The 18,714-nt window shown below is 47.2% G+C and overlaps 1 protein-coding gene across 3 annotated transcripts in view; it reads right to left on the reverse strand.

The window, feature by feature from the left end:
* DYNC2H1 (dynein cytoplasmic 2 heavy chain 1) overlaps positions 1-18,714 on the reverse strand; it is a 3,314,293-nt gene that overhangs the window by 84,936 nt on the left and 3,210,643 nt on the right. For all 3 annotated transcript variants that reach the window (XM_069639013.1, XM_069639012.1, XM_069639011.1), the window contains one exon: positions 14,265-14,374. In XM_069639013.1, the coding sequence (XP_069495114.1) occupies positions 14,265-14,374 (110 nt within the window). The remainder of the gene's footprint in view (positions 1-14,264; positions 14,375-18,714) is intronic.

The raw sequence follows: 18,714 nt of genomic DNA on the forward strand, positions 1-18,714 counted from the left end.
TTGCCAGACAAGTCTTTTTGGAGGGCATAGACGAACAGACCTTCCACAAAGCCATCACCCACGACGAAAACTGTGCGTCTTGCCATATTTGCCAACCGCAGTACACAAAGTAATGGAAAAAGTGAATTCCGCCCTTTCCTGTGACGCACACCCAGAGCACCTGATTGGCCAAAGGCCATAGTCCCATTCCCATTTACCACCATGGTGAGAAGCGCAAAATGTGCCTTTCCCCAATGACCGTGGGGGCCGCGCCCCGGTGAAGCAGGACTCCTCCTTCTCCCTATTGGTGCTCTTTCCTGTGACGTACACCCTGAGAACCTCATTGGCCAAAGGCCATAGTCCCATTTCCATTGGCCAGCATGCTGAGAAACGCAGAATGTGGCACGTGCCTTTCCCCAATGACCGCGAGGGCTGCGCCCCAGTAAAGCAGGAGTCCTTCTTCCCACTCGCGTGCTTTCCTGTGACACACACCCTGAGCAGCACCTGATAGGACAATCGGTACAGTCCCATTTTTATAGGCCAGCATGGTGAGAAGCTCCGAATGTGGCACATGCGGGTTCCCAAATACGTCAAGGGCCAGGCCCGAGTGAAGCAGGAGTCCCTCTTCCCATTGCTGCACAACCTAAGCATCTGATTGGAAAATTCCCACAGTTCCATATCCGTAGCCGGCACCCCCAAAATCCCTGGATGTGGCGTTCGTACTGCGTAAGGGTGTGGGGGAATAACTTGCAACCAGGGTAGGGGAAGTTCGTGGGAAGGGACAGCTCTTAAAAGAGCCTGTTTTCTTTTTTGATGCTTCCACAGAAACACCTTTTTCGGTTTTTGTTAGCTTTTGTGTTTTCTTGTGCTCACATTAGTACAGTAAACTCTTCACCCCATCCTGTAAGCGAGCAAACAAAACTGGATTGCCAATGGGTGCCAACAAAATGCCATTTTCTTGGGTGGTGGGGGCTGGCGAGGTAAACAATATCAAACTGGGTAGGGGATTTGGTGTGCCATTGTAGATGTATAAAGGTTTTTTTGTTCTTTTTTTGACGTGCGTGCAAGCAACTTTTTTTTGTATTTTCTCTTTTTATTTGTTTCTGTTTTCCTCTCCTCACATTTTTACCCCATTCTGGTCAATGCTTCTTGCACAGTGTAAAAGAAAACGGAATTGCCAATGGTGCTCAAATAAATGCAATTTCTACGGAACCACTACATATTTTGCGACCTCATGATCTCATAGTGGGTGGAGAACATGCCAGCAGTCTGCATAAATTCACGCATAATTCTTTTTATAGCACATCTTCTGTCATGGACCCATACTCCTCTTGATTTTATGCATCGACCTATGCAGTAGGAAAAATAAGCATCACTGCAGTCAGCAACCTATTCAGGTGATGGATTAATCGTCCACATGACATGTAACCCAAATGTAGACTTCCATAGTGCACCAGGACAAAGTAAATGTTTGTGACGGATGCCACATATCTGCAAAGGCGAACCATCCGGCCGAAACTGCAGGACACCCTGACAGGTCCAGAAAGCATCCACTCCTTCCAACCCGAAATTACCAGAAACGCCTCTTTGCACACAACACCTGTGCAGATGGCGCACAAGGTATAACAACAATAAGCACTGTGCGTCTCTCCATCTCGACCGTCCCTCACGACACAGTATTGGGACGAAATGGTACCGCCCCTTCCTGTGAACCACACCAATAAACACCTAGTTGCCTATTTCCCACAATTCCATTTCCCTTTCCACCCTGCTCACAATGGCGAGATGTGGCACGTGCGCTTTCCCATCTACAGTGAGAGCCACAGCCCAGTAAAGCACACACAATACTTCTTCCCTTTGCACTGTCATTTTTGCAACACTCCCCCATTGGGTGCTGTCAAATTTTCAGACACGCATGCAGCAATCACATGCAAAACCTCTGCATTGCACATTGTAATTTGTATACACCACTCCATATTTACTGTTAAACACTCTCAGTACACGTTCCTTTTGATTGCAAATCCCTTCCACCAGAAACCTCTGCTAAAGAATGCACGATTGCAGCATCCAGAAAGATCCTAAGACGTACCCAGCACACCTTTGGCCATGCACACAACAGTGCAGCCCTTTCCACACCCACCACAACACTATACAAAATTAGACTTTTTGTCTAATAACGATGTTCTACTTTGGGTATGTTCTACTCTGTATATCTATCTCGTGCGCCATCAGCAATGTAACCTTACTGTATACTCGCCAATAAGCAAACTTTTTGGGCAGCATTCCACGTAACCCTGAATCACTTTATAGCGCCTCGATGCCCGCGGGCTGCAGCGCACTTTACAAATCTAAATAAATAAATATACATCCAAGCAAGCGACCATGTGGGCACCTAACATTATGCACAAACGTAACATACGTAGCGGCACTTCTACCCAACTCCCCCACACCATAAAACACCCATTCACGAAAACGTGTCACACAGCAGAATCCACAAACATATCACAGCCTGCACCACCTCTACGCACTGCCATTCACAAAGTATTGTGTCACTGGCAACCAATGCACAACAGCTTCAGAACATTGGGCCTACTTCAATAAATCTGCATACAGCAGAGTAACCAACCACCAGTGGCGTAACACAAAATGTGGGGGCCCCCCTGCGAGCCAGGCTGAGGGCCCCCCCCAAATCAGCAACAAATAAAAGGTCACGCCACACTCTGGGCCGGCCTAGATTATCACACTTGCGCAAATTCGTACAAACGTGCTGCTGAAGGGATATGCCGCACAATGCAGTAGGAGAAAGATATAAATATGTGTTTTAATATAATATTCAGCGCACTTTCTGTGAAAAATTGGCTAAAAAGCCAGAGTGTTCGCAATTGTTTTGTAGGGTAACACCAATCCAATAGATGCAAGTCATCAACAGTGCACAGGAACATTAATGCTTTGCTATTAAAAATGCCATGCCACATTGAAAACATGTCCAACTGGCTGCACAATGTAGACCAGTGTAGACACGTAATAACATTACAGTAAAGCATGCCAGGCCACATTTAGACATACCTAGACTGGTTGAACCAAAATGCCAGTCGAAGCAATAACACTCATCAGGAAGAGAACACACATTCAAGCCCGTGTCTCTGTGGCCTCTAACAACACGGCCAAACTCTTTAAAATCTGCCAAGAATTGGTCAATCCTGTTGCAGTCTTCACCTCTCCTGTTAACTCCCAGGCCCTCTGTATGGCTCTGTCCTCTCACTTCTCCACTAAAACTCAGGACATCCTGTCCCCCATCTCCTCTTCCTCTCCCGGCCCCCCTTTGGCCATCTCTACCCCTCTTCCTCCTTTCTCCTCTTTTTCTTTGACAACACCTGCCGAGGTTTCTGGGCAAGTCCGATCTATGAAAGTGTCAGCCAAACAGGTGCTCTCCTGCTCCACCAGAACCATCAAGAACCATATTGACACCCTTGCTCCAGCCTTCACCGATTTCTGTAATCACTCTTTCGCCACGGGAACGTTCCCCCTCTCCCGTTAAGCACTCCTTTATGCACCCACTCCTCAAGAAGCCGTCTGCTGATCCTGCCTGCCTGGCAAACTATCACCCAATCTCCATCACCCCTTTCCTGGGCAAACTGTTGAAAAAGCTGGCCATCTCCCAGCTTACTCTTCACACAGAATCTGTTGGTTGTCCCCATGACCATCAGTCTGGCTTGAGAGCTGCCATAGAAACGGAAACTACTGTCCTGAATACCTGTGAAGATCTGCTCTCTTACCTTGATTCCAGCATTTCTTCTGTCCTCATCCTTCTTGATATTTCCTCTGCTTTCGACGCGGTCAACCATGCCATCCTGATCAATCTACTCCATGAGAACCTGGGCAACCTCTATGTGGCCCCTTTGGCCCACCTGATCTCTACATTCTCCACTAACTTTCAGTGTTATGCGGATGACACTCCGCTTTCCTTCAGGCTCCCCTCGGACTCCTCCTCTCTCTCGCTCATTCCCGACTGTCTATCCGTGATTCAGGATTGGTGTGCCTTCAACGATCTCTGCCTTAATGTCAGTAAGATGGAGATCCATCTCATTTGGACTCCTGCCCCTGCTTTCCCTCTCACTCTGGCCGCCCGCCTTGGGCCCTCTTCCTTCGCCTTCCTGGAAGGCTAACAACCCTGGTGTCTTCTTTGACTCCACTCTCTCTTTCTCTCCTCACATCTCAGACGTCGCCAAAACGTCCCACTACCATCTGCTCCTTCACAAAGGGACTCTTTCCTTTCTCACTTTCCCCTAGAAAGTCACTGTCTCCAGAGCCTTGGTTCTCTCTAGGCTGGACTACCGCAACAGCCTCTTTCTCAATCTGCCTTCCTCTGCTCTCCAGCCTCTGCAACTAATCCAGAACAGGACTGCAAGACTTATCATTGGCCTCAAGCCCAGGGATCGTATCTCTCCAGCCCTGCAATCTCTCCACTAGCTCCCAGTTGCTGCAAGTATCAAGTTCAAGACACTTTGCATTGTCCACAAGGCTTTCTGGGCCCGGGCCGCACTACATCCAACACTCTCATCCAAAAAATCTTCCTTCTCAAGCCCTTCGCTCAGCTACCTAAAACTCTCTAAGGGTTACACGCTTCTTGAGGCAGAGAGTGGGGGTAGATCTCTCTCCTCTGCAGGTGCCTCCCTCTGGAATAGCCTCTCTGCCCCTCTCAAACTTGAGCCAGACAACCTGAAGTTCCAGAAGCAGCTCAAAACTTTCCTCTTCTCCTTTGCTTTCTCTCTCTCCCTCCCCTGCTGGCCTACCTGACCTACCTGTCTGCTGTACCGACTGATTGCTTGGCTACCCTCAGAATCTCACTGAGTCCAGACTCTTTCTTGATCAGTCACCTTTGCACTGCCTCTGGGCCTACCATGCACTTAGGGGCTGTAACTGTAACCCTACAGTCCCTTGTTCTCCTTGCACTACCCAGAGCCACGCTGCCCTGGCTGCACTTACTCAGAACATTGCTGTTCCTGTTTTTCCCTCCCCTCTCCCCTGCACTCCCCCCTCCCTTTCCCCTTGCACTTCTCGTTCTCGCACTTGCACGATCTGAATGACACAAGGCCTAGTAAGATCGTTTGTCTTGTCCTCCCTCTATCTTCCCTCCCTTGTTTTGTCGCGCCTAGAAACACTTGTGTGCAGGTGCGTTATAAATGACTCATATCATATCATTTGATCAAAGATGCCCAGAAAAATATACAATGCCGCAATAAGAAATGACTAGACTGGCAGCACCCAAAAGGCAGTCTAGCCAGGTAATTCACTTAGCAGGACTGCTTTATAAGAAATGCCCAGTTAAAAAAAATCATACCAAACTGAGGAATGACTAGACTGGCTGCACCAAAATGCCTCTCTAGCCACTAATACCACATATCATGCCTGCTTAGCCTGGACATGGACAGCCATTATGATTTGTCGTACAATCCTGCCCCCCACACATCCCTTCTGCCTCCGACCCCAACCTCTAGAATCAGCTCCTTGGCCCAGAATTACCTCCACGTCCCTCTTCCTTGCCCCAGAGCTTACGGTTGAGGCTCCTTGCCTCATAGGTAAGTACTGGGATGAGGAAGAGTGGGACTAGGAGTAATGAAGATTACAGGCAGCTAAGTCAGGCATTACCTCCATGCACCTCTACCTCATCCCAGTACTTGTGTATGAGTCAGAGTGCCTTGTACACAAGTACTGTCTCATACACACTCGGACGAGGAAGAATAGGGCTAGGAGTAATGAAGATTACCAATAAGTAATCCAGGCATTAAACACAAGTATTGATGCAACACCATTGAGTTGACTTGGATTCAGCACCCCCAACCCCCCTGAAATGTTGGGCTATGTTGACTCGACCTGGCTGACCCTCAGAGCAGTAGGATTTTGCTGTTAACAAGAACCCAGCAATTATTAACATAAAGCATTTCACTGTTAGTACCTGCATTCAAATGTCACATTTTTTAGGAAATTGAAATCGTGATGTGGGTTTAATACTTGTATGCCAGGGGAGTGATTGGAAGGGTAGAGAGGGAACAGGAGAGCCCTCATTTTCACAGCAGTCCATAAGTGGATGCTTTCAACCTTAAAGGAGAGAGTTAACTGCTTGTAACATTGAAGCTGCACTAGAATAGTCTAATTAAAATGTGTAAAGAAATTAGATGCCCCAAACAAATAAGTTTGCCCCTCCCCCACCACCCATGAAGTTAGCACCTCTCCCAACATTTGAAGGGTTAGCCCCCCGAAATGTAGGTTTTGTTGCACCTCTGAACGCAAGCACACATATCATTCACCATATACACACACGCACACCCAGCCATCCATACAATTAAGTGTGCATTCTTTCACCATACTGGCACACCCAGGCGCCCATCCATACATTTAAGTGTGCACCCTTTCAACATACACTCACAAACACACGCGTGATGGGTTGAGGGGGAGCCCTAACACTTCAAAAAGAAATTGGGCCTCATTACAACTATGCCGGACTGGAAACAACGGTGCCGGTAAACTTTCCAGCACTGTTGTTTCCGGGCCGGCATATTACAGCTGTGCGGGCGGTTGCCATCCTGTTCGGCACCCACACGCATAGTTTTCACGAAAGCACTGGCACCGTTATTAATGGTGCCGGTGCTTCTGTGGTCTCCATTACCATAGAGTCCGATAGGACTTTATGGAAATGGGGATTTACTATTTGCCGACGCCTGACTTCCCAGAGCGCCGGGGTTGTAAACCCCCGGTGTTACCGGGAGGTCAGGTGCCAGTAAATCATTATGGGTTCGGCGGCAACCTGCTGGTTCTTTTTGTAGTCACTCTGCCATCATAAAGAAATTATTTCTGTTACAGAAATAATTTCTTTATAAATGCAGAGTGAATTCAAAAAGAAACGATTTTTTTTTGGTAAAAATAAATATTTTTCTTTTTTTTTTCTACGAGTGGTGCCCCCTCCCAGGACATGTGCTGGTGGGGCCCCCCGCACCGCTGGGGCTGCGGGGGCCACTGTTACGCCAGTGCCAACCACATATAAGCTGCACTTCAACCATACCCACTTCCATACTCACCTTACGTACACACTGCACCTGTTGCCACACTACACAACTTCTCACTGCACCATCTCCTGCTGCACACCAAATACTGTAGCATGTTGCAACTATCACCACAACCATGGAACGCACAATACACGCTTTGCAACTCACTTGTGGAGCTGTAGAACGTCCACAATGTGCTCCACACACGTTCTCCAAAGATCACCACCCTGTGCCTCATGCACTGTCAAACCTGCATTGCTCCAGTGGGTGTGCTCCTTGCACACATTCCCCAACCATAATGCAACCATGCATGTCAGCATGTCACCAACTACCACTATGCACATACGCACCACTGGAACCAGCACTCCTAACCAACCTCCACACTGCAATGGACATGCACAGTGTTACATGCAACAGTTACCATAATGTATAAACATTACACTGTCTCCGGCACCCCTACGCCCTTTCATTCGCATACTATTCTCTTACCCACTTCCACTCAAAAAGTATTGTGTCACTGCTAACTTAACCACAAAATGTTTACAACATTGCCCATACTGCAAGCATTGTGCACAGAGCAAAATATCCAAGTACATATACGCTGCCCTTCAACCATACCCTCTACCATACTGACAGTATGCAAACACTGCAGCCAGTGCCCACACTCCATGACTTTTGACTGCAGCATCTCCAACCACAGCACACCGCCATGGAGCTATGCAGCAACAAATTGCAACAGTTACCATAATGTACAAACAAAACACTCTCTTCTGCACCCCTGTGCTTTTTCAATCACATACTATGGGCGTACCCACTTCCATTCACAAAGTGTTGCGCCACTGCCAGCCTACCCACATTCTGTTTGTAACACTGGCCTATAACAGCTGAAATGTGCTCCACAACCATTCCTTACATGTCACCACCCTCTAACTGATGCAGTCAAAAATGCATTACTGCCATGGGTGTCCTCAAGGCCTAGGCTCTTGAGTGCATGGCCTACGGCCTTCGGCCATGCACCCAATAGTCTAGGCCTTGAACACACCCACAGCAACATAATGCCAGCATGCATGTCACCATGTCAGCAACTACGACAATCCACATACATACCACTGCCACCAACACTCCTACCCAACCTGTGCACCGGCATAGAGTTATGCAGCAGAAAATTGCAACAGTTGACATAACGCCCATGTGGGCCGGTAACATTATGCACAAACGTCACATACGTAGGTAGCGGCACTTCACCCCAACTCCCCCACACCATAAAACACCTGTTCACAAAAAAAAGTAGCAATTAGCAGAATCCACAAACATACCACAGCCTCCACCACCCCTACCCACAGCCATTCACAAAGTATTGTGTCACTAACCACAACATTTTCACAACATTGGGCCTACTTCAACAAATCTGCACACAGCATAGGCTTTGAACACACCCACAGCAACGTCATGTCACCAACTACGACCATCCACATAGATACCACTGCCACCGGCACGCCTACCCAACCTGTGCACCGCCATGGAGCTATGCAGCAAAAAATTGCAACAGTTAACATAATGTACAAACAAAACACTCTCTCGTGCACCCCTGTGCACTTTCATTCACATACTATGGGCGTACCCACTTCCATTCACAAAGTACTGTGTCACTGCCAACCTACCCACATTCTGTTTGCAACACTGGCCCTACTGCAACCAATCTGCACACACCACACTATGCAAGCACCACCCTCTACCGGATGCAGAGTCAAACATTTGTTACTGTGGTGGGTATGTTGCAGCCCTACGCTCTTGAGTGCATGCTCTACAGCCCACAGCCTATGACCTTCGGCCATGCACCCAATAGTCTAATCCTTCCACACACCCAGCACACCTTCATTCACCCATGCCTGACACCATGTGCCCAACTACTGCATTCCATCCGCAGCGCACAGCCACCCGCGCTCCCACCCAACCTATGTCATGTGCAATTTACTACCCTTCTGTAATTTACCTGCCTCCACTCACCATGAAAAGAGGTTGCCACAAACAGTTCACGACAGAAGCTATGGGGCCGTTACAATAGCTGCCTCCAATCACCAGACAAGGTACTGGCCTACATATGTCACATGAACCACTTCTCACTCCCCCACCCGTTCCCTCCCTTATTGCTGCCAACACATTGTGTACGATACATTTTCCAGGCCGCACTGTCCTCCGATACACCATGGCAGCTTTCCCCAAAAATGTTGACGCACAGCACGCTTCCCTCCAGCCAACCACCGGCCGCGTCCAAACTTCTCCGACAGCACGCCGTACCGCGAGCCAATGACACTTCTGTCCGCAGAGCGAACAGGGAAATGGGTCTGTGGAGCGGACCCAGATATCACACATTTTTTGGGACGTGCATTTCAGTATTTTGCAAAAGAATTACTGGTTGGATTTCCACCAAACACACAAAAGCACCCAAGCCCCTGCAGCAAATTGGGTGAAAATCCGTCCAGCCGTTCGGCAAACGTTTTTCACCATTCAGTTTATGGGGAAAAAAAAGACTTTGGGAACCCCACTATAACTTTGCCCCCCCCCGGACGAAACCTCACCCAACTTGGGGGAAAAAATCAGAGCCGACCATATACTTTTTTTTGCAAAGTTTGGTGAGGTTTTGTCCAGGGGGAGCGAAGTTATAAACAAACGAAAAAGTGCTCTTCCTATGAGTTTAGCAACTTAACCATAACTACACGGCCACTACCGCGGGCCGTGTAATATTCCAGACCTTACTTCCAGCACAAAGGGTTTCAAGTAGCAGTGGTGAACTCTGACAAAGATGCACAGCATCACCTGGTGGCCGTTGAAAAACGTTCTGGACCAGAGGGGGAGATTGGAGATTTTTAAAAATGAGGAAGCTGTGGAAAAGTATCCATTACAAAGTGTATTTGAGGAGTGGGCCCAAGCACTGGTGCTGCATAGAGAGAGAAAGGTAAAAACAAACTAAGACTTCCCACATGTGGTACCTAGTCCTTAACCAATGACACCAATGAAAGAAAGATGGTCAAGTCTAGTTAAAGGGAAAGATGGTCCGAATGGAATTTAGTGTCTGGAAGAACTGGCAGGAAAATTGAAGGAAGTGGGGCTGAGTATTCAATGAAGGAAGGTTGCTTCTTCTTCGAATGAGATGGAGGTATAGATGATGCAATATATTAGAACGTTGCTCACATCCTGCATTGCTTGTGACTGTTACTCTTAACATTCACTTGGCCGCCTATGAGTTAAGGTCAGAACCGAGCACTGCAGCACCCCCCTCTTTATCTCTCTGCCTCTCACCTCTTGCTCTGAGATTGCACTCTACATCTCTCCAATCTACTCTTAACTGCTACCCTATCACCTATCCACCCACTCTCACAAAATCTGGATGATAAAAGCATTAAAAAAAAAAAGACTTCCTTGCTGCTAACACTGGCCTCCCAATTGCAGACACCTATGTCAGTGCATCTTCCAAGGAAATCTTCACTGACATCCTTTTCTCTGTCCCATCTCCAGGCCTATGGACTTCTAATCTCACCTCTAATCTCTCACCTGACTCTTCCTCTCACATTAATGAAGGCACCAAATGGGAAGTCCTCTTGGTGGGCTTCTTCTCATCTTGCTGCTGCATTAATGTCTGCCTCATGGGCACCATCCTGGTTCAAGGCCCTCAGGCCAACCTCCTTCTCTTTGACCGGATGTTGCCATCTCTCATCATTTTCCTTCCTTCTCCTGCCTCTCCCCTTTCTCCCCCCTGCTCCGCCTCCTCTGACTAAAGTACCAAGCCCCTGTAGTCCATCTCAAAAAACGTTCAAAGGAAGTGATTGTCTCCACCTGGTGACCCTCAACGCACGCTCAGCCAACAGACACTGCTGACATCTGCCTTGTCCTTGAAGACACTGACTTTGACATGCTTGCACTCACTGAGACTTGGTTTAATGCCAGCTCAGTCATTTCCTTTGACTCTCTTACCCGATGGCTTTAAGATCACCTCCAAGCCTCGACCTCACTGGGCTGGCGGTGGAGTTGCCTTAATCTTCCCTGAGTGGATTCCTTCTTCCATCCTACCCGATTAGCTCAATTTGTCGTTTGAGAGCCTAGTATGCATATTGGTCATCTCTGACTCCTCCACTCTGACATTTGCTACCATTTACTGGCCTCCAGATGCTTCCTCTCAGTTTCTCTCTGAGTGGGCTGACTTCTGCTCCTCCTTACTCTCAACTACTTCCAACCTGCTACTCTTGGGTGACTTTCACATCCAATTAGAGTCCCCATGCACAGAATCCACCCTCTTCGTTGAACTCTGTACCTCCCTATCCCTCTCCATTCTTCCCTCTGGTCCAACCCACTCTGCGCCAGGCACATGCTGGATGTCATCATCCTTTCTGACCTCCCTATTTCATCTCCTCTGGTCACCCCTCTCTCTTGGTCTGACCACTCTCTTCTCTCCTCCCGCCTGGGTCCCTATGGTCTTGTGACAACTTCTCCAAAAGCCCTGCCAACCTCATTCACGAACATCCGTCTGATGAAATGAGTGTCAGCTGCTACCTTCACTTCCAGCTTCATTCCTCCTTGCCCACTCAACTCAGACTCTACCTCTGACTCTGCTCCAGTCATGAGGATCCGCCATGAAACCTGCCTCCAAGCGTAACACCTGGAAGGACTCTGAACTTTCAGACAGGCTGCAGAACGGAAATGGCAAAACTCAGGTCCACTCTCTGACAAACTGGCCTGCCGCCTGCTCCAAAGGAATTACAGACTCGCTAATCCATGCCAAGAAAAGGGACCACATTCAGGCACGAGTATCTGGTGCATCCAAAAACATGGCTGAACTCTTCAAAATCTGCAGGGAACTTGCCAACACATCCACAGTATCATCTGCCCCTACTCCTCCCAAGGTCCTTTGCAATGCACTCGCCACTCACTTCACCACCAAAACCCAGGACATACTGAACAGCCTTGTCACGCACTCTTCCAACACATTCCCCCCCCTTGCCTCCTCTAACCACTCACCCTCCTCCTTCCTCCTTTTCCTCCTTTGCCTCCGTCTCTACGGAAGAAGTCACCAGAGTTGTCAACTCCATGAAGGTCTCTTCCAAATAGGTTTCCCCTTGCTCATCCAGAACCATCAAGGAAATGTGCTCTCTCGCCCCTGTTCTCGCTGATCTTTGTAACCACTCCTTTGCCTGGTTCTTTTCTATCCTCCCTCAAGCACTCCTTTGTGTGCCCCCTTCTTAAAGGAATGTCAGCAGACCCTTCCTGTCCAGCCAACTATCACCCTATCTCCATCACCCCTTTCCTTGGGAAACTGCTTGAGAAGCTGGCCCTACCCCAATTTAACTCCCACAATGAACTTGTTGGCGGTCTCCATGACCATCAATCTGGATTCCGAGCATCCAGAGGGATGGAAACTGCTCTTCTGAACACACTCCCCTGCTGTACTCATCCTCCTTGATCTCTCTTCTTCATTTGAGACAGTGAACCACTCCATCCTCATAAAAAGGCTCCATGACACCCCTGGTATCTTGGAGCGGGCACTGGACTGGCTTACCTCCTTCCTAACCAACCGCTCTTTCAAAGTCATACTGGGCACTTTGTCCTTCCCTACTTCCTTCTCCACCTGTGGCATCCTCCAGGGCTCCATTCTTTCACCCTGTCTCTTTAACATCTACCTTACTCTGCTGGCACACCTCATTTTCTCCTCCTCCCCCAACTTCCACTGCTATGCCAACGACACACAACTCTTCCTCAAACTTCCTACAGACGCCCTTGCACCCGCCATCATCCCCACTGTCTCTCAGTCATCCAGGCCTGGTGTGCTTCTAATGATCTCTGCTTCAATGCCAGCAAAACGGAGATCCCCCCTTTTGGGACCCCGGCACCCGACTTCTTTACTTCACTCTGGCTTTCTTTCATGGGCTCTTCCCTGCTCCCTCTATGGTTGACAGAAACCTTAGAGTCATCTTCGACTCCTCTCTCTCCTTCCTCCCTCATACTCAGGACATTGCCAAGAAGTCCCACTTTCAGCTTTTCCTTCCGAAAGGAATTTTACCTTTCCTCACCTTCCCCCAGAGACTCAATGTTACCTGGGCTCTGGTTCTCTCTTGGCTTCACTATTGCAATAGTCTCCTCCTTAATCAGATTACATTCAAATCCCTCTGGATCATCCACAAGGCTTCCTGGGGCCAGGGACCACTATCTGCAAATCTTTCTGACTAAATGTTTCCCCTCTAGACACCTATGTTACTCTGGCACCAACTCCTTGTAAGTAAAGTGGTTTGCTAAACAGAGGGCAGGTGGTTGATCGCTGTCCTCAGCGTGCTCCCTTCTTTGGAACAGCCTCCCCCCCCTCTTTGTCTTGAGGAGGACATCCTTAAGTTCCGGAAAAGCCTCTTTACCTCTTCCTTCCGTCCTTCTCTCCCAGCTAATTGCAAAGTAGCTTGCTTGGTGGGCAGGGCCCTTAGGCATCCTATGGGCCCTGATATCCCATATCTTATCATCCCTGCTGCTGTCTATCCTCTGCACTTGCCTCGGCACACCCTCCACCACTGGAGGTTAAACTTATTTTTCTTCATAGCACTTCACGTGCTGCTCTCCATGAGCACCACTGTTCCTATCCCATACCCCTCTCCCATCTGCACTTGCACTTACTGAACACTCACAAGGCATAGTAGGTTCGTCCTTCCCTCCTCATTATCTCTTCTTATATTTTTATAATTCATTATTTAACATTGTTGTAATTTCATTTTCTATCATCCTCTGTCCCCTCCCTGTTGCCCTGTGGTTGCTTTGAAACAATATTTGCTTCCTGTATAAGTGCGTAATAAGTGAACAATAAATAAATAATCTTTTTAAGGCAATGGGATTAGGAATGCAAATTCTTTAAATTTAATTCGCCCTTCATTAAATATAATCTTTTTTACAAACACACAAGTGAGAAGTCAATGTTGCTCCACTCAATATAAAATGTAGGCATTTAGCATTGGTACTTTACAAATACATATAGCTAATCCTTCAGATTGTTAGTTTCGTAGCAACTACAAAACAATATAAAACTTATTTTATTTTTGCATGTTACCATGTAAAACAATATGCTCTATCTCAGAGAAAAAAACATTCATAATGAATGCACATGTTGGCACATGTTGGCAGCGACAGCTTATTTATAAAATATTTATAAAATAACTGTACAGTGCAAAATATGTCAGTAAAAGGAGAAGAAAGGATCATGACTCATCCTACCGTGCAGTTTCCTGGCGCAATGCATTCAGGAATGTGTCTGGATGGAAGAGTTCTGACAAGTCAAGAGTTTCTGACAGCAGTTTCTGCTTTTCTGCTTTTGCTACCCAATTCTGTAACAAAAAGAAACATAATTCACTTAACATATGTTCAATAAGAGTCATGTCGATTTTCAACTTTTTGAACACCCCCCTTGCATAGTGTTAACATCTGCACAAATATATTTTAATTCATTCAGTGAGATTTGATGAATGTTTTAACATGTTCCAAAAGTTTATATTTCTTCAATGCATATGTAGTTCCATCCATAAAGATAAGTCAATAACAACTTTATTCCATAATTTCTACAGTATGACATAGAGCAGTGGTCTTCACATTTTTTTAGTCTGGGCCCCCAAAAATGCCAAATGGACAGTATGTCCAAATGGCTATGAACTACTGCCATCGTCGCTGCACCCTGCTCCCGCCCACCTGCCTCCCATCACTGTCTCTGGACTCGCTCATCCCACTCCTAGTCAAGATCCTGGGCTCTCCCTGACCCACCCCATCACACCACACCAAAGACACCGGCCTCTACCCACCCTGCTCCCACCACTATCTTCATGGCTCCCTGCCCCATCCTGCACCCATCACAGTCCCTGGGCCCCCCCACAGTGCTCCCAGCACAGTCCAAGGGCCAGGGGCAGCTGGTGATTTTTTTAAGGGGAGGGACATAAATATTTCCCCCAAATATGCCATAGTGAAAATGCGTAGCGAGGGAGCCGGAACCAATCTACAGTAGTTTGGGGGGGACATTTATTTAAATAATGGGTTAAAAAAGGCAGCCTGCAGGCATAGTGCAGACGGAACACAACCAGGAACGTTGGAAGACACCATCAAGCAGCAACCAACGACTCACGCCAGAGGTATCGATCGTTAAACTGATCAATTTACTAATCCATTTCCCCCCTTCCTGCTCCTCCAAAATAACCATTGCCACTATATACCACTATTGACTAGCCACACTACACATAGACATGCTGAGAAATAATAATGTTTTCGTACCTTACCTACTCTCTGAGACTCTAGAAACAAAACTAGAGGGAGCACACTTGCACATAGTCCATAAATCCCTCGACACCACACAAATGCACAGCAACACAATATATTCATACACCTTACAGCCATCCGCGACTCTGGACCCCTTATGAATACAAATAACCAGTGCGCATGACCGCAAACCCCACCCTAACATTGCACGACACACACACCCAACACAAACACTAGTACATGAGTCCTACCCATACGGTTACAACACTCTGGGCATACCGAACCAACTCTCACACGCAAGACAATGCTCACAGATGCCAGTTACTCCTGGTTCTGAATCATCCTGCCCCCACTAACACTCCCAGCCCTCTTCTCTTGCAGAGACACGTGAGCGTCTGGAGACTGCACTTGGGTGGTAGCGGTGTGCAGTATAAATCAACATAACATGACATAACAAAATGCACACTTTAAAACATAATTTGGGTAACAAGCCAAACAGTTTGCAATTGGCACAGGTGGGAGGCACATGGTATATTTTACTGAACATCAGTGACAACTGCTGTATTTCTCTAGCATCCATTTATGTCCTAAAAATGGAGAATGTCACTAACATGCAGTAGGCTGAGAAACAATTCTCAAGATTACCAGAACTTAAAGAGGCTGAATGGAATGTTGTAGTATGTCACAAGTGCACAGAGTATGGTGACCTTTGTACCCAAGGAGAACAGTATTAAATATACTTTTTAAACAGCCACAGCTATTTAGTAGGGTTTGGAATATCAGGAATCCGATGTGGGCTGCTGAATCCAAACACTGAATGGTTGCGTGCGTGCGTGCTAGCCGTAATACTGCCGGAGTCTGCCCAGGTCTCAGCTACATCTTATTTAGAATCGGTTCGGATCCAACATATCCCCTTGGTTCTTCAATGTCTACATGCCCCCCTGGCCTGCATGATCTCTGCCTTCATCTCCAACTTTCAGTGTTATGCAGATGACACACAGCTCTCTTTCAGGCTACCCTCTGCCTCTTCCACCTCGCTCATCCCTAACTGTCTTTCCACAATTTAGTCCTTGTGTGCTGCTAATGATCTCTGCCTCAATGCCAGCAAGACAGAGAACATTCTCATTGGGACCCCTGCTCCCGCTTTCCCACTGTCCCTATGGCCGGCAGGCCGGCCACACTGGGCCCTGCACCCTCACCCTCTAGTGAGCTAAAAAATCTTGCGGTCATCTTCAACTCCACTCTCTCCTTCTCCTCTCACATCTCGGACATCTCTAAAAAATGTTGCTACCAGCTGCACCTCCTCAGAGGCATTTGACCTTTTCTCACCTTCCCCCAGAGGCTTACTGTCTCCAGAGCCCTGTTTTTTTCTAGACTGTACTATTGCAACAGTCTCTTTCTCAATCTTCCTACTTCCACTCTCCGACCTCTACAACTCATCCAGAACAGAACTGCAAGACTTATCCTTGGCCTCCAGCCCAAGGACTGCATCTCCGGTACTGAAATCCCTCCACTGGCTCCCCATGGCTGCAAGGATCAAGTTCAAGACCATCTGCATAGTCCGCAAGGCTTTCTGGGGCCAGGCCTCACCCTATCTACAACTCTATCTCCCTAGATACTCTCCTTCTAGAGCCTTCTGCTCGTCCTGCCCCAACTCTCTTCGGGTGAACCGATTCTCAAAACAGAGATTTGGGGGTAGATCTCTTTCCTCGGCAGGTGCTCCGTCTGGAACGGTCTCCCTGCCTCTCTTTGTCTTGAACCTGATCACCTTAAGTTCTGGAACTCCTCAAGACCTTCCTCTTTTCTACCACATCTCTCCCTCTCCCTTGTTAACCACCTCTCTGTTCTTGCCTACTGCCCTTGTCCCTCTATCCGTTTGCTGACTGGTCGCCTGCTGTACCTCCAGAGCCACACAGGTCTCAGACTCCCCCCCCGTCCTCGCACTTGCCCCCAGACCTCTGCACTCCACTCACCACTTGAACACTTTTCTTACTCATTCCTTGAGAATGGTAACCACTCGGCACTTAACCCAGGGCCTTGGACTGGGGGCACTTGTCCCCCCCCACCTCTCACTCCATATCTGCCACTTTTTGTTACCTAGAATGGACTTGGCCTGGTACGCCAGCCTTAGTACAGTAACTTTATTGTTTTTGTATGTCCCCCTCCTACTCCTCCCTCCCCTTATTGCCTTACTATCTGTCACGCACTTGCACTATTATGAAATCGGCATTGGCCGGATGCGGCAGCTAAGGTTTGTATGTTTCTACCTCTCCTCCCACCTCGCTCCTTCCCTTTTGTCTTACATTTGCACTTGGAGTACAGCCGGCAGGCCAAGTTGCTAATTTGGAAACTTCAAGGTCCAAGAATGACTCTATTCCCCTATTGTCTCCAAGCCTTGAAGCACTTTGAAGCACTTCACCTGTGTCTAAGTGCTCTATAAACAAGCAATTACAATAATATCTCTGTTTGTACTTTGTAGTTTGTGTAGAACTTACACACTGGGTTTCCAAGTGCTTCCTTCTTCTGTGAGTGACAGAGATTGTGGCTGAACAACAGGCTTTCGAAGTCCCTTACAAGTCACTCCGTCAGAGCAAAGATTTCATGGTTGAATCAGGAAAACGCCACTCTGCGTTTTTAGTTTTGTAACATGAACAGACCACTTATTTTCATTGTAATAAAAGGATACAGTGTGACAGATTATCGCAGTCTGGTTAAATGAACCCCCTGCAATAATTTGAATGCATGTGAAGAACTAAGAGGGCGAGTGAAATTTATGCATGGCTAGTAACTTGCAAGTTTACATTTGTATGCTACCCCTTTTATATCCTTTACTTTACTCTGAAGTAGAACATTTTATTACAAAAGATGTGTTCCTCTTCATTTGGAGATGTACTATCACAACCGTGCACAATTTGACCATGTTCTATAAAGCATTTTATGCTCCACCTCTCCACATCCCAGTGCCAATAAACCTGGCTACCCTTATAATGATTTAGACATTTAGAGTTTGATGTCTGTTTCCAGAATTCCCCTTTTATACTTTGAGCCAAAATCAATTATAATTCACATTTCATATCATTATTTTTAAATGCTTACAAAGCTATTATGTTTTAGTTGCTTTGAAATCTTTTCAAGCAACTTTGGGAAGCACTGGGGTACCTGGGATGTCCGAGTTTATTTATGCTTGTTGACAGTTGTCCGCTGGCTATAAATGGTGCGTTTGCTAAATCTGGTCTAGAATCGAGACAGAAAGAAATTTAGTGTAATGATAGCCATATGCAGGTAAATTGTACCATAATACCAAAAGTGCCCCTGGCATAAGTTTAACTTCACAACTGTCATTTACGGCCAAAAACTTAAAGACCTGTCTGCATTTCTATTTATGATGCAGCATTTTCACAAGAATAATTCACTTGTAAAAAAC

The sequence above is a fragment of the Ambystoma mexicanum genome, chromosome 7q (genome assembly GCF_040938575.1).
Source record: "Ambystoma mexicanum isolate Mex_15411 chromosome 7q, UKY_AmexF1_1, whole genome shotgun sequence".
Lineage (NCBI taxonomy): Eukaryota > Metazoa > Chordata > Amphibia > Caudata > Ambystomatidae > Ambystoma > Ambystoma mexicanum.